General features: G+C 37.7%; 1 protein-coding gene across 1 annotated transcript; it reads left to right on the forward strand.

Annotated features, from left to right (window-relative positions):
- The first annotated feature begins 176 nt into the window (after positions 1-176).
- Positions 177-15909, forward strand: mst1 (macrophage stimulating 1). Its single transcript, XM_020629084.3, has 18 exons — positions 177-423; positions 1229-1373; positions 3027-3142; positions 3230-3344; positions 4042-4178; positions 5167-5287; positions 5436-5554; positions 8314-8488; positions 9733-9863; positions 10091-10193; positions 10677-10813; positions 10940-10972; positions 11282-11396; positions 11494-11571; positions 12490-12636; positions 12738-12844; positions 13111-13250; positions 14160-15909. Exons 1-18 carry the CDS (start codon positions 375-377, stop codon positions 14319-14321), a joined length of 2130 nt encoding a protein of 709 aa, XP_020484740.1. The 5' UTR covers positions 177-374; the 3' UTR covers positions 14322-15909.
- Positions 15910-16043: the final 134 nt, after the last annotated feature.

Genomic DNA, 16043 nt, shown 5'->3' on the forward strand with positions numbered 1-16043 from the left:
TGCGTTTTTACTTTAGCATCGTCAGTGTCTGTTTTTTTTTTTTTTGCTCCAAATATTTGATTGAATCCTGCCAGAGTGAATATTTGAGTGTGATTTTCAAAAGGTGCATGCAGGAGGACTGATGTGCATGTTCATTAATGATTGATACCTGTATTGATCCGCTGTGTTTTAGGGATTAGGGCCTCTGTTTGAGTAAGGGCTCAGTGTCCGCGCGTGGGTGGTTGTGTCTAAGTCTCTATTTCATGGTTTACTGCGTTTTCTCTGACTGGATTTATGACTTCCTGTTGAACTGTCCAAGGGAATAGTTTGATTTGGAAAAGAAGACTTTTGATGCCATTGAAGATTCACAGATCTGCCTTTATCGTCCTCAAACAATGAAGCTGCTGCTGCTCTGTTTCCTCCTGACAGTGGACCCGGCCTTAGGTAAGAAACTCTAATGATCCTAATTGTCTTCAGTTATAAATGACTCCTAGTAATAGTGATTTATGTGTTGATATAATTCAGGAAGTTTTCTTTCATTTATTGATTTATGTTATAGTCAGATAAAAGAGACAGAAAAATTGTAAACAAACTTAAAAAAAACAATCAGTTATTTTTAAATTAATATTCACATGGTTACTAGAATTGTTATAAACTTTTATAACTACATAATAAATAGTAGTACCAGCAGTAGTATTGTTATGTGTTTCAGTGAGCAGATGTGTTGTTGTCAGTTTCTCCTCTCTGCTCTCACAGCTAGCAGCAGTACTGACTTGGTCCAAAGGTTGTATGTGAGCAGGCTCATGCCCAAATGTTGCAGCTGGTACCACTGACCTGAACTCCTCTTTAAACCTGGACTCTTTGACTCACCACCTGGTTGTTGTTGTTTTTAGGGCTGGGTATTTCCCAAAACCCCATGACACCATACGTATCAAAATACAGAGGCCACGATGCAATACATATCGTGTCAACATTGATTTTGGATAATGACCATGTCCTACACAGAATTCACGACAACAGCTCAGGTCCTCAGAGATCCTAGAAATAAATTAAGATATTTAAATCCCAGAGCTATGGCTATGTGGCTATAGTGATCTGAACCATAGGGCAATTGTCTTTCAAAACCGTATCGAGTCTGTAACATTCTGTATCAATGTATTTGCAAGGAGCACATGAAGGTATATTGTGCTATCGACTTTTTTTGAGCACAGCCCTAGTTGTTTCGTATTTTTGTGCTGTGTATAAACAGGTTACCGCACTCCTCTGAATGACTTCCAGCGCTCCGAGGGCAGAGAGCTGGTCCCCACCTCCTGGAACTCAGCTCGGGTCCTGCTCTTACCGGGTCTGACCCTGGAGGACTGCGCCAACCGCTGCTCACAGTCTCTGGACTGCAGGTAAACAACCCTCAACTGGTTTAATTCAGTAGTTTAAATGAATAGGCAATGCAACAAAGCCATCATTAAAAGTGAATAGAACTGGAAATTGTTACTTGTGCCTTAATTTAACTAAATGAGAAAGACCCGTTGAGCTGGTCAAAAGCAAATCACTTCATCAGTGCTGAAACATCTTGGTTTCTGACTCATTTTCCTCTGCAGTTTGCTGCTGTCATTGGGAACTTGAAGACTTACTATAAATCATAACTCAAGTAAATGCATTGTTCTTATTGTCAATGGATTTTAGGAAAAGACAACCATTTTATTCCTCTCTGCCTTACACCTTCATGTAAAACATATCACTGGCTGACATGTTCTTTTATCACCATGAACACAATCCAACATACATGCCCCTACAGTTGTAAATAATCAGTAAAGCATGTTTTTCTTATGAAACTTCAGCTGAATAAAGTCTATTTGATCATAATATAAGCTTAAAGCACCTTGCTGTTTGAAGAAATGATTGACGGTTTTTAAGAACCTTTTTTTTCGTTTTAAGACGTCTGTACATGTTTTCTTTATCACCTAACACTAATTATTAGTGCTTGTTATAAAGTTATAAAGTAATGTCAGTATGATCTGAGTCTACTTAGTTCTGCACTTGTGTTCTTTCATAGTATCATCATAATATCCATTGGTTATGTTTATATTGTTCTCATAAATTTTATTTCTGAATACTTGGAACAAACTTTGCAACAAAAAAGGTTGATATGGCAACCAGCGGTTTTAGCTGGATCATCTTCAGCATTTTATTTGGAGTGTAAACAAAAAGTGAATTCACACTAAATGCACGATGATGACCCTGACTTTGTGCAGGCTCTCTGCAGTGAACTGTAGAGGTCGATTGACTTAAAGTCCTAAAAAGTCTGACGTGTAAAAAATTCAACTGACGTAAAAGTTGAATAAGAAGAATAATAAAAAGTTATAAGACATATTGATAATCTACGTCCTCCTCTGCAGCTGAGAGCTTTTAGCAGTAATGTGATCAACAACAGTGATGGAGTGATGGTGTTTTACTATGCCATGCCTCAGCATATATCTTCATTGTGTTTTCTTATTGTTGCTCTCTTAAGATAATGTTCAGTCTGTGTGATGTATTTGTAAAGCAGTGTATTGTTATCTTCTGAATCAGCTTTTTCCCCTTGTGAATGTGGTAAACCTTCATAACTGGAATCAAAATCATCCAAATGGAATCAACCAATCTATGTATTACAAACTATTTATAAAGTATATTACAAAAGAGCAGGACCAAGACCTTACTCATTGTTATGCTACAAAGACCCAGCGTTAATCTATCATGAGCAGAGCACTTAGCAACATTTAGTTAAGTTATAGTGGCATAGAAAAAACGTAATTTTCAGAGGCAGAAATCTTGGGGCAAACCAGGCTCACAATGAACAGCCATCTGCTGAAACTGCGCTGGGCTTGTAAAAGGGGATAGAGGAAGATGCAGGATGAAGCATCTGCTGTCATAACTGATGATTAAAATGAAACCTGGACCAATCAGAATGTGTTTATCACAGTTTGGTTTTATAGACTGGTCAGCTCAGTACTCTTTTTTTATTTCTGTAATGTCCTTGTTTAAATCTCAGTGATTTTGTCCCTTTACGCCAGAGCGTTCAACTACGAGACCCGTCCGGCAGTGACCTGTAAGCACCTGCCCTGGGTGGGAGACGGGAGTAACGCCGAGGTGCAGAGAAACGTGAATTGTGACGTTTATGAGAAGAAGGGTAAGACTCAAGGAGCATCTATGGTGTGATGTAACAGAGATCAATGTGTCATGTTATTTGACTGTTGTTGTTTTTTTTACCACAAAGTCTATGTCAGAAAGTGCATTGTTGATAAAGGACAAGACTACAGAGGGAAAGTGTTCACCACAAGAAGCGGGCTCACCTGCCAGCAGTGGTGGTCCAAGTTTCCTCACGACCACAGGTGAGACGCTTCCTGAACTAATCGTTACAGAGACTTTAAAAAGATTTACAAAGAATCAAATGCTCGACTCCAGCACACAAGATGAAATATGATCCTTTAGACCACGCAGCAGTTTTACAGATCCCGAACACACAGACAAACCCAAAGAGAAGAGTTTTTTATTGTAATGTTAACAGCTAACCTATAAGTTACATGACCTCAGTCTGTCCTGGTTTGTTCTTCATGAAGGTAAACCTCACAAAAAAGCAACAAGTGAAGAGTGCCGCAGAAGCCATTATGAAAAAATATGGAAACTACGCAGTTGCTTTAAATGTGTATGAAATAGAGGAGTCTTGTATACACCCAAAGAAAATGGTCTACAGTTTCCCTCTGCTAAACAAAACTTCTCAGCTCATTATACAGAGATATATTAACACCTAACCAGACCAGATTGATTGAATTCCGGGACATAGAAAAATAACTAACTAATTCAGCTAAATTTGTCAAAAGGCCAGAAAATATTTAGGTACTCAACTACTTCAATTTAATTGAGATGAGCATGAGCATGACCTTTTGATCTTCCAAACACTATGAGGTTTCCTCTCCGATGCCAAGAGATCAGATCTCATAATAAAACACAAGTGTCACTGTTCATCCATTTTTGACCGACATCTCTTATCATTTTAACATTCTCCACCAATCTCTGTGTTCCTTTCAGGTGGACTCCCACAGCTGCTAATGGTCTGGAGTTAAACTACTGCAGGAATCCAGACGGGGATCGAATTGGTCCGTGGTGCTACACCACAGACCCCGAGAGACGATATGAGAGCTGCAACATCCCCCAGTGCAAAGATGGTACATCAAATCCATCTCAATAACCATGCTGTGTAAAGGGAACCCGTGTGTGAATGTTTTATTTAAACATCCTAAACCTGTCCTGTCATCAAGGAAATTATATAGAAGTTAAAGGGGAGATATTATGAAATATCCACTTTTACAGTGTTTTTGAGCATATATCTGGGTAACCTGAGTGTCTACCGACCCACAAAATGTGAAATAAACCCATCCAGTCCTTTGTTTGTGGTCTGCATAAGTCTTACAACACAGAGAAAAATGATCTGTTTCAAATTTGCTCAGCTTGTGATAGAATAGAATAGAATTACTTTATTGATCACAAACTGACAGTGGGACTCGGGAGTTACACCCATTGTAGACAGTCATGACTCACAGAGTTATTTTCAGAGGATATACTTGATTTCTATTATATTTAAGTGTGAAAATCGCATATTAAGACTTTAACTTCTTAATATGGTTATTTTTATAGAGATAAAACACACAATGTTCTGAGACAGTGTACACTGTTACATATCTTTAAGTTAAATTTTGAAAGAGAATGTGAAAAAAAATGTTTATTCCTGTTGACTAGTTTCCTTTAAAGAACACATTCATTTTATTTACTAATTGAAACAAAACCATTTAACACAAGAAAACATCGGTTTGTTTTGTTGAAAACTTCTTAAAACTAATTTGTATGTTTTCCAATAATTCCTTTAGCAATAGAAATGTTTTTGTACATTCAGTGTCCTGCTGTGCTCTGACTTAAAGATGTTTGCTTCGGATCGAAAAGGTTGTAATTACCAAGTGTATAAACTAAACACAGTGTGTGTAATTATCACCAAATTACACAGTGCAGCAACTGTCTGAAGAAATTATAGTTCCATCACATTCTTACAAGAAAACGATTTGAAATTATAGACCCTGGGTGAAAGGATGTTTTTGTGTGCAGGATGTTATTGGTTTTGCTCGCACACCTTCAACTGTGTGTTTGTGGTTGTGTTTGCAGAGGTGTGTATTACATGTAATGGGGAGGACTACAGAGGGCAGGTGGACCACACTGTGAGCAACAGAGAGTGTCAGAGATGGGACCAGCAGTACCCGCACCAACACATCTACCAGCCTGAGAAGTATCTATTAACATGTTACCTGTATCTAGCTAATTTCATTTATAAGTCGTCTGTTTCACAGTTTAACCTCAGTTAGCATGAGAATCAGCGTCAATGATTATCTGAAACTTCTCATGTCTCATCCTCTTTTCATGTGTATATTTTTCAGATATCCTGATAAGAGTTTGGATGATAACTACTGCCGTAACCCTGACGCGTCTCCCGTGCCGTGGTGTTACACCACAGACACAGAGGTGGAGAGAGAGAACTGTGACATCAGAAAGTGCAGTAAGACGATTTTTCATAATCACTTTAAGGAATTCTCTTAATCCCATGAGAGGTGAAAACAGGAGTAATTTCATATATCAATTACATGAGCTAAATGGAAGTAATGGCAAGTGTTAACAGGGGGAAATTGCTACATTTATGATTTATTTTTCTTTTCATCTTTTAAATCTGAAGATGTGCTGCTTTTAGCTTCTTTTCTTTAAAAATAAACTGGGTTTCTGTAAGACCAAACATGATGTTTGAAGAAAGCCAGAACATCATTTTACACCTTTTGTGACGGTTTGTGGAACAAATGATTAATCAGTAATCAGGAAAATGATTTAATGTATTTTGTCAAACAAATTGTCAATCCTAAATTAGATATTCCTGAGGTGCAGATTTGTTCAAATCAAAACCTGCTTTTTGTATCTTCTTCGTTGGTTTCGCTGTTTAGTTCCTTCTCACCAAAGCAGAGGGGACTTGAGCTAAATTGAGTTGTTCTGTGGCATTAGGAGACACGATTACAGAGTCTCATTAAGTCGCTGTAATTAAATTTAGAAAAATTACCTTTTTCCTGTTTGTGCAAATGACCTACCCAAATTGTGAAACCGTTTTTTTTTTTCGAACCCACCTCTCCTCAATAACTCTCTTTGATTTAAGAGCCAAAGCTGCTAAGGTGTGCGGATGTTTGTTAGCGTTAGAAGCCCTGCATGCCACAGAGTCTTGGGTTAATTAAAGGTTCATTACAATGTGTTTAGTTTCTCATTATACTCCTGTTTTTAATTTTCTTTTAGTTTCTTTGAGTTTTTACTTTGAAATGGCTATCAGAAGCAGTATAGGGACAACATTTATTTAAATAAATCACTGAACTTAAATGTATAGAAATATATATATATATATATATATATATATATATATATATATATATATATATATATATATATAATAAGATATTAGAGAAGGCAATGATTGTTTTGAACTAATAAAATGCATAAACATTATAAAGCTTGATTTACAGTTTAAACTTTTAGGTATTTCTTCCCTTTAATTTTTCTAGACTTTTTAGCTCTGAAAAGTAAAAAAATGAAGTTGAAGGCAGGGCATGAGTTGTGTAAGATAACATCAGCAACTCCAGGATTTCCACAGAGGACAGAGATCACTGCAGACTAAAGTCTTTAAGATAGCACCATCTTGTGGTGCAAGCCGATTTCAGACTAATAAAAACAATACAATAAAAGTCATCTTCATTATCTTCATAAATCCAAAAATAGTAAGAACGAAATATTTTTTTAAGCCTGGGTTTTTTTTAAATGAAGACAGAGTTTGATGAAAGTTAAATCTTTTCCTTTCATTGGGTGTCTTGATCCTGATTTTGAATCTACATCTCTAAAAAACAACAACTGTGGAGTGCACAACCTCTCACTTCAGATATGGTGCTTCAGATGCTGGATTTAAACACAAAAACAGCTGAAAGGGAACAACTCAACTTGGAAACAGTGACCTAGGAGAGAGGACACAAAAGTGAATTAGGATGGTGGAGATGCAGCTCAAAGTATTCAGGACAAAAAAAGGGTTCACCACACTGCTAACAGAATGGGTGACTCATAAAAAGTAAGGGGTAAAAAATAAAGAATAAATAAAAATAAACACAGGTTCTTGATGGTTAAAAAAAACTAGAAGACTAAAGAAGGCTGGAATGCTTGATACAGGGAACAAAGAAACACAGAGCTGAATACACAAAGGTGAGGCTAATGTGGAACAAGTAACAACAATCAGGTCGGGACAAGAAGCACACAACACGGGCCAGAAGGGAAGTGTTGGAGCGGAAGAAGAGGTCAGTAACAAAATAAAACAGGAAATGAAGACCCGTGACCAAAGGAACAGGACGACACATTACAAACTGAGCTCTTTGAGGTTAAAATATTAAAGTATTAACAAAAAATACAAAAACACAGTGTTTAATCTGGACAATGTCACTCTGAAAACAAAGATCTATATTTTATATTTTATTTTTATCTTGACCTTTATTTTCACTTAGACAGCATGTAGAAATAGTTATGAAATGATGATGGGCCGTTGTAAACACATTGTGTTATCAGATTGTAATCATTACCTGACTCGATCGAGTGATTGGCTAATGCTGGAGTTTCCACGAGTAAACACTAAAACTTGGAAATCATCCTTTAACTTATGTGCTGCACATACCTGGAACACCTTACAACATTTCAACACAAAGCAATTGTTACCATGGGTCAGTTTAAAAAAATATGATCACAATGAATGTAATTGTTTTGAACTGTAGCTTTTGCTTCTCTAATTGTTTTATTTCTCTGTTTCTTATCATTTGGTTTTTTCACTTTGTTTCTTTTTGTCCTCTTATACATTTGTTTTACTTGTCCTGATGACATCATTGAAAACAAGCACATGCCCTCCATGATTTCCCAAAATTAAATAAAGGTTGATAGAATGAATTAGGTATTCCCTCTTGACAGGTTTATCAAGATTCTATAAAATATTGTGAACTGCAAACGCACTCAATGGCAAGGCAGACTTGCACTATAGTTTGTATGCTCAGTCGTTTATTCAATATTCTAAAAACAAAAGAAGGTCATTCAAAAACAGTGTTTTTGTTTTGTTTTGACTTTATTTCACAATAATGGTAGATATCAGCAAAAAATTTTTAAAAAAGCCTCTCCGAGGGTCCTGCTTATATAATAATGAACTGACCTATGACTTGTAACTCTGAATTCTTCCCTCTTCATTCCTCCACTCTCCTTCAGCTGAGGTGCGGGTGGAGAAACGTCTGCGCTCCAGCTTCACCACTAACTGTTTTCGCGGCCGTGGGGAGGATTACCGGGGTAAAGTCAATGAGACGACATCAGGTATCTCCTGTCAGCAATGGGTCGCACAACACCCACATGAGCATCCCTTCTACCCAAACACATACGAATGCAAGTAAGTATTCCATGTGTAAAGTGTGAAGAGTGAGGGAGGAGAGGGAAGAAGTTGGTCTTTAGAAAAGCCTGATTTGCTTCACACATGAATATTAATGTCAGGATGTCACTGCAGTGAAACGACTTCTTATTCTCTGTGCTGACAGCTGACAGGGTATGATAGATGGTCAGGGATCCACATTAAAAAGCAAGCTTCACTCTGAGTGGAGAAAAGGATGTGTAATGAATATTAAACTTTCATCACGCCAAATTTGATTATGAGCTTTTCATTCTTCAATTATTGTTAGAAGCCAGAAGATGAATATCATTACAATATAAAAATGTAAACTGGAGACTGGTTGGACGGACACAGTACAGTGAGGTTGTTTAACAGTTGATTTAATGCATTATTGATGAGTCAGCTGACATTATTATGAGTATCATTACTATATAGGAGAACAAACCTGTTCATTTTCATACAGAAACAAAAAAGTTTCCTTAATCAACAATTTTGCTTTGATACAAAAAATAATAATCCGTTTGATTTATTTTTGTCTTTTTGTCTTTTTTTTTGTCTTATAGATTTGTTTAAAATAAGATGATCCATTTTATCTTTGACTTTTATAAATGTAACTAAAATGTGGATAAATGTGCCTCTTCTAGATGACATATCCGTTTATTGTTATGGATTATGTATTTACACTGTTTTTATTCCGCTCCTTCCTGCTTCTTACTGCAACTTCTTTAACACTTCACTTCCCTTGGACCAGATATTTATGTTTTTTATTATTTTATGAATCACTTCAGAGCTAGATCTTTAGAAAACCTCATATATTTAGATGTTTGGGTATCAGACTTTTTTCAGGTGTTTGAGCCTACAACAGACCAGCATGTGTATCATTTAATGTGTTCATAATAGAATTATTAAAAAATGTATCGTATTATTTTTTCATTGTGAGTTCCTGAAACGGACCGTCACCTCAGGACGTCGGTTGGCTGTGAACCAGCTATCCTGTTGGTCATCAAAGGAAATATTAACTTTGACAGATTCAGATTTATTTCTTGGTTGATGCGTAACTGCTGTTTCATTTAGTGCTTATATTTTATTCAGCTTTGTTTGTGCTTCTGCATCATCTTATTTTAGTTGATGGACTGTGCTTTTGTTTATACGTCTGTAAGTGAATATGAACGTGTGTAATGTGACGGTTGTTTTATGACATAAAAAAGAAACTACTTCCACCTGAGTTTGTGCTACATCTCTTTCAGAGGTTTGGAGGAGAACTACTGTCGTAACCCAGATGGGTCGGAGGCTCCCTGGTGCTTCACATCTGTGCCTGAGATGAGGACGGCTCTCTGCTTACAGATCAAACGCTGTGCAGACGACATCGAGGCTGAAGGTTAGGAACATTTATTAGCAGTTTTCACATATGCACGCCCGGAACATTTCTAGAAGATCTCAGGACAGGACATTTTAGAACATTTTCAGGAGTGTTGTGTCAAACTATCAATTGAGATTTGAGCAACAAGAGTAGAGAAAGCAGCCAAAGTCAGAGAAAAGAGGATGTAAGCCTTGTTGTAAAGGGCACAAGCAATAATTTGTCATGATAGTTATGTTGCTTTTCAGATTGCTACCATGAAAATGGAAAAAACTACAGAGGCATGGTCCGCAAAACTCGTAAGGGGATCACCTGCCAGAAATGGAACGTTAACACACCTCATCGGACCAGGTACAACAATCATTAGAGTACAAACAAATGATGATGTTTTCAAGAATGATAGCCTTAATAATAAAAGTCCATCCATAATCAATGATACTTACCAAATCTGAGAATATTTAAATATGTTGTGTGGCTAAATTAAATAAACGCAAAACAGTCAGAATGAAGAAAATGTTGTCCCATAATTCAATGAGTAGGAATAGATGGAGGTTCTCAGAGATAAAGGAAAAAACATGTAGTGAAACTGCTGCAGGAACACCCAACAGAACAACCATTAAGTTCACATTTTTCAAAAGTAAAAGCATGATGTATTTGGTATTTATAATGTGCATATTAAGGTTACAAGGCATCTTTAGTTGCTTTAAGTTGCACAAATAAGGGGGGTGAGCATTCACAATTTTTATTTTTAAACAAGACAAATCATTTAATTTATTGCTGCACTAATTTGTAACATATAGGTATGACATACTAAGATCGTATTTGATTTTCCAGGATTAACCCAAGGACTCATCCCGAGGCCAATCTGACGGAGAACTATTGTCGTAACCCTGACGGGGATCAGCACGGACCCTGGTGCTACACCACAGACCCCAAAACTGAGTTTGACTACTGTGCCATCAAACAGTGTGGTATAGAAAGCCTATTTGTATGATTTAAGTTCAACAAGTTCAACAGTTCATGGCAATGTGTGTTGACCAATTCAGCCAGATTTTTCCTGTTTTCTTGATAACTGTTTTTTTCTTTCTTTCAAACAGCTGGAGAGAGATTCCCCCTGACTGAACCAGTAGGTAAGTTTCTTAATGACTATAAAGATACATTATTAAGTTGACTACAAGCCTTTTTATGTGCTTGATTTATTAATAAAGATTCCAGTTGGCCTAGTGCTTAGTTTGGGCGTCAAATATACAGAGGCTGTTGTCCTCGCAGCAGGCGGCCAGAGTTCCATTCTGACCTGCACCTCTTTTTTCCTGCATGTCATCCCCCACTGTCTCTCTCCCTGGTTTCCAACTCTATCCACTATTCTCTCTAAACAAAGGCATCAAAAATGTTTTAAACAATACTTAAAGAAAAGTTCATCCCCCTCTTTGTGCACACAGAGAACCCGGTGTTCAGTGAGTGTGGGAAGCGAGAAGATCGTTTCCAGAGGTCATGGTTACGGATCGTGAATGGGGTTCCTGGAAACTCACCATGGACAGTTAGTCTTAGAGACAGGTGAGTCTGAGACCTGTTGATGTAGACATGATCAATGAACAAGTAACAAACACTCCTTTAAACTGTGTATTTATGACTTCTGACCTTTTGTGTGCAGGAAAGGAAACCATTTCTGTGGAGGATCCCTGGTGAACCCCAGATGGGTGATCAGCACCAAGCAATGTTTTTCCTCCTGGTAAACTTGATTTGTCTTTGGAGTCTCCAGACAGACTCCCAAAAATATCAGTTAAATGACAGGTGGCAACCTCTCGTGGCCAAATTACTCATGACAGGGAGCAAAGGAGGAATTCAGGGATCATACCATAGTAAACTTGTACAGGAAAAGGTCAGCAAAGAGATATAAGGTACCACTTTGTCCACAGGGGGACACCAAAATCAACCCAAACCTAAAAGTTCCTCACAGAAGCTACAACATAGGTTACTGACCTTAAGTGAACAGAAAACAGGATTTTTTTTTTTTTTTTTTAACGTAACCAAATATTTTTTTCCTCTAACCAAAGTACAAGTGTTTCACAATGTTTAACGTGTTTGTCCGCTACAACTGCCACTCAGAGTCCCATCTTACACACACTACAGTATATGTTGTCCTGGGAGTCATAGCAATCAACCTGTTGTCCTGCTAAGGTGGGTTAGGATAAATTCCTGAATTGCCAGTTTCGACCACTCAAAGAGAGTAAGTAGAGGATCATGTTGTGGTCCAAAACAACACGATTATGTGTGCTGAGGTGCAAAATAAAGATCATTGCCGTTTCAACCAATGATGAAAAAAACAAAAACCTGCTCTACAAGTTCTGACATCTAAGCTTCCTCCATGCTGGCAGTATTACTTTAGGTAGGAGAATGTTTGGTCAGTCAGTTGGTCGGTTCATAACTTTGGTACCATCTTAATTGTGTCCACCACTTTGGTTGGTTTAACATGATATTTGGAACATTTATTATTGAGCATTTAAGTTTAGCCTCACTGAGCTGGTGGCATTAATGTAGACTCTACATAGTCTTTGTAGAATAACAGTATTACATCAAGTTTCCCTGGAACACATGAAGTAACACTTGTCTTGTATTTTTATGTTCTCTTGTGTTCACGTGTGCACAGCTATGTGGATCTGCCTGGGTACACAGCCATGATGGGTACACTGTATCGTGATCCGCAGGAAAATGAGCCTGGGGTGCAAACCATCCCTCTCACCAAGATCGTCTGTGGACCCTCAGAGTCTCAGCTGGTCATGCTGCAACTTGAATAGTATGCACGTGCACACACACACACACACACACACACACACACACACACACACACACACTCAGACATACCAGTAATTTCTCCCTCACTCCTGTCTTTTTTAGCCCGGCCCAGTTTAATGAGCGTATCTCTCAGATCTGCCTCCCTCCTGAGCGCTACATCGTGGCTGAGGGGACGTCCTGTGAGATCGCAGGATGGGGTGAGACCAGAGGCAAGTATACTCTTTGGAAATCATAACTTGACAACTACAATAAGCTTGTACTGCATGAGTAATGATAGATCATTTCCTCAGAACAAGCTTCTTGTTTCTAGCCTTGAAGTGATGATGTGTCAAAACAAGAGAGCGTTTCGTGTCGTTAAGTTACAGATGGCGTTTCTGTTTCCAGAAGCATCCAACATCTGTCCAGCTTTCTTTTCTCTTCATCATCCCTCTAAACAATATGATCTACTAGCTCATTGCTTTCTTTGTTTTTTAAGGGACTGGAGATGAGACTGTCCTCAACGTGGCCCAGATTCCCGTTCTTAATAACAGGGACTGCAACAAGTACTTCCGAGGGCGTGTTCGTGAAAATGAGATGTGCACCAACTCTTTCCAGGGGGGAGTGGGCGCATGTGAAGTAGGTGTCCATGCACAAGTGTGCACAATTATTCAATTTTATTGTCCTCTTAGAGTAAAATATCTAATTTTTATTAAGAGACCTTCTGTAGAGTTTCTCCATCCACTATTGTCTCTCCTTTTTACAACTGTCCCTGACTGGAATCAAAATCCAGGGACATCTTGGTTAAACTAGTAAACATCTTTATAATAAGTCATCATAACACCAAAACATGGACTAATACTTTAATATTTGTATTGCTGTTTTTTGTGGCTTTTAAAAGTAGATATTTTCAGCATTATGCATCTTGTCGAGATTCAGATGAGAAGATTTATAATACTCTGCTGTCTACTAATTTATACTTTATGAATTTATATTCAAATATGTTGATAGCTTAGCTTAGAAAGCTAGCCTTGCCCTGTCCAGTGGTAACATAGCCCACATTCTAGCACCTCTAAAGCACACTTATGAACGCTAGCTCTTGTTATTTCAGAATGCGTCTTTAAATGTGACAGTAGTATGATTTGTTTTACCTGTGGACAAAGCCATGCTAGATACCTTTCCCCATGTTTAGTTTGTATGCTAAGCTAAGCTAAGATAAATATTTGCTAGTTTTAGATTAATACTGCACAGACATAAGAGTTGTGTCAATCTTCTAGAGAGACAATCTAGAAATAATTTCCCTAAAATTATTTATTCCATTACCAAGCATAACACCATTAAGTCCTTTGAACAAATGCTTTAAATGGCTTAAAGTAAAGAGCATACAGCTATTTATACTTTCCTATAAATCAAACACACTCACCATATGGATAATGGAGGCTGGACTGGACAAGCTGTGACTGCAACATGTTTCCAACCTTAGCAGTGACACTCAGTCATAACAGAGACAAATAATGACTCCACAGTGTTGTTCCTATGTGTCTGCAGAGAGACTACGGCGGCCCTCTGGCCTGTAAGAACAGGGACTGCTGGGTACTCGAGGGTGTGATCATCCCCATGAGGCGCTGCGGACACCCGGGTCAGCCCAACATCTTCATCCGTGTGTCTGTCTACGTGGACTGGATCAAGAAGGTCATGGAGATGGCTTAGAGACGGAGTCTGCTATCCAAAATGGACTGAACCAATCTTTTCTTAAAGCCCTCAAGACCAGTTGTTCACTTAATTATGTACATGTTTGTCTCCGCCGATGTCTCTTTTACATTAAAAACATAAATAATGCATCAAAATGTATAACCAGAATTTATTATATGGGTTGCAGCATTTCTATAAAAAAAAGACTCAGTCAATGAGAAAACACAGAAAGCTATTTTATTTCTTACAAGGTATTGCTTTAAAATAATTTGTATATGCTATTATTTTCAATGACCTTATAAGGTCAGAGGAAATAACTTTGACTACACCAGTAAAGCTTTTTAATATCATGTTTTACGTGTTGCAATCATCAAAAATTTAGCAAACAGATTGAGTAAAAAGCATTAACATTAGGAAAAGATAATGGCATGTGTTAAGCTGTAAAACAGTGCAGAGAAGATTTACCATGAAAGTGTAAATAAAGTTTTATGAATGTTGGGGTAAACTTTCCCCCAAATAATCCTTTATAAGCGGTATAAAAACATTTAACACGATGGTGGTGCTTAACACATCAAATAAAATATACTGTGTTCCACAACATGCAATATTTGCAGATAAAAACAAGAACATATTAATATTAATACTATTAGTACTTCCAAGAGAGAGAGAGTCAGAGAGAGACTCAATTTTCATTATTTATTACAAGAAACTAAAAGGGTGCAGAGATAAAGACTTATCCCTTCGGGTTCAATGTAGATGTGCTTAAGCTTTATAACTTCCAGTAACATCGGAGGTGTGGGGGGCTTTCAAGCACACTTTTTAAGTTCCTAACATCCCCTGGAAATGCACCCTTAACCACAAAACTGTAACCCCCCCCCTAGTGTTGAATGGAGCTCTGAAATACCTTCATTGCCCCCAGCCTCTAAAGAAATCCCTACTCTCCCTGTCTTTTGATGCCTGCCCCCACCTCTAAAGACATGCCTTTGTGCCTTATGCAGAACTGTATGCGCTGCACATTCTTTCTAGTTCTATAGGAGGATTTTTGTAACCCGGTCCTGATGAGCCCACGGAATTCAGCTTAAATAAACCTCAAGATCAGAGTCCAACCAAATCTCAGACACACCAGCCTGCAGAAGGCCACTGAACTCTCCCCCTCGCACACACACACACACATACACAAATCGACACACAATTTCACTCTCATGCAAACCCTCCACTTGTCTCTGTCTTATTCCTCATTCTCTTTCTGGAAATTGTTCATAATCATACCAACTTATTTTTTGCTTATGTCGCAACAAATAATGACGTTTATTTTTTCCCTTTTTTTTTCTTTCTTTCTTTTTTTTGGTGTTGCAGAAATTGTACTAATAGGACTGAAGTGTTCCCTTTTGCAATTGATGGCCAATTATCTCCCTGCTGTAGACAGCAGCATGTGGGGTTGGCAGGTTGACAGTTATGATTTCAGAGTCATTTTGTTCACTTTCATTTAGTAATAGTTATAGTGGATGACTAATCAAATTCATGTATGAGTGGCATTTCTCCGCAACTGTTGCAAAGTTTCATGAAAAACCTGACTAAAATGTTTAATAAATTCTGCCACAGAGCATGTAAGTCATTTCTTTCCTATTTTGTTTGTTGCATTTTATTGTAACAGCATATGAGTAATTAAAGATACATTCTGTATCTTTAACTTCAGCATGTGGTTATCAAGATTTAAAAAATTCTAACCATCAGGTTTTT

The sequence above is a fragment of the Labrus bergylta genome, chromosome 5 (assembly GCF_963930695.1).
Source record: "Labrus bergylta chromosome 5, fLabBer1.1, whole genome shotgun sequence".
Taxonomy (NCBI): Eukaryota; Metazoa; Chordata; class Actinopteri; order Labriformes; family Labridae; genus Labrus; species Labrus bergylta.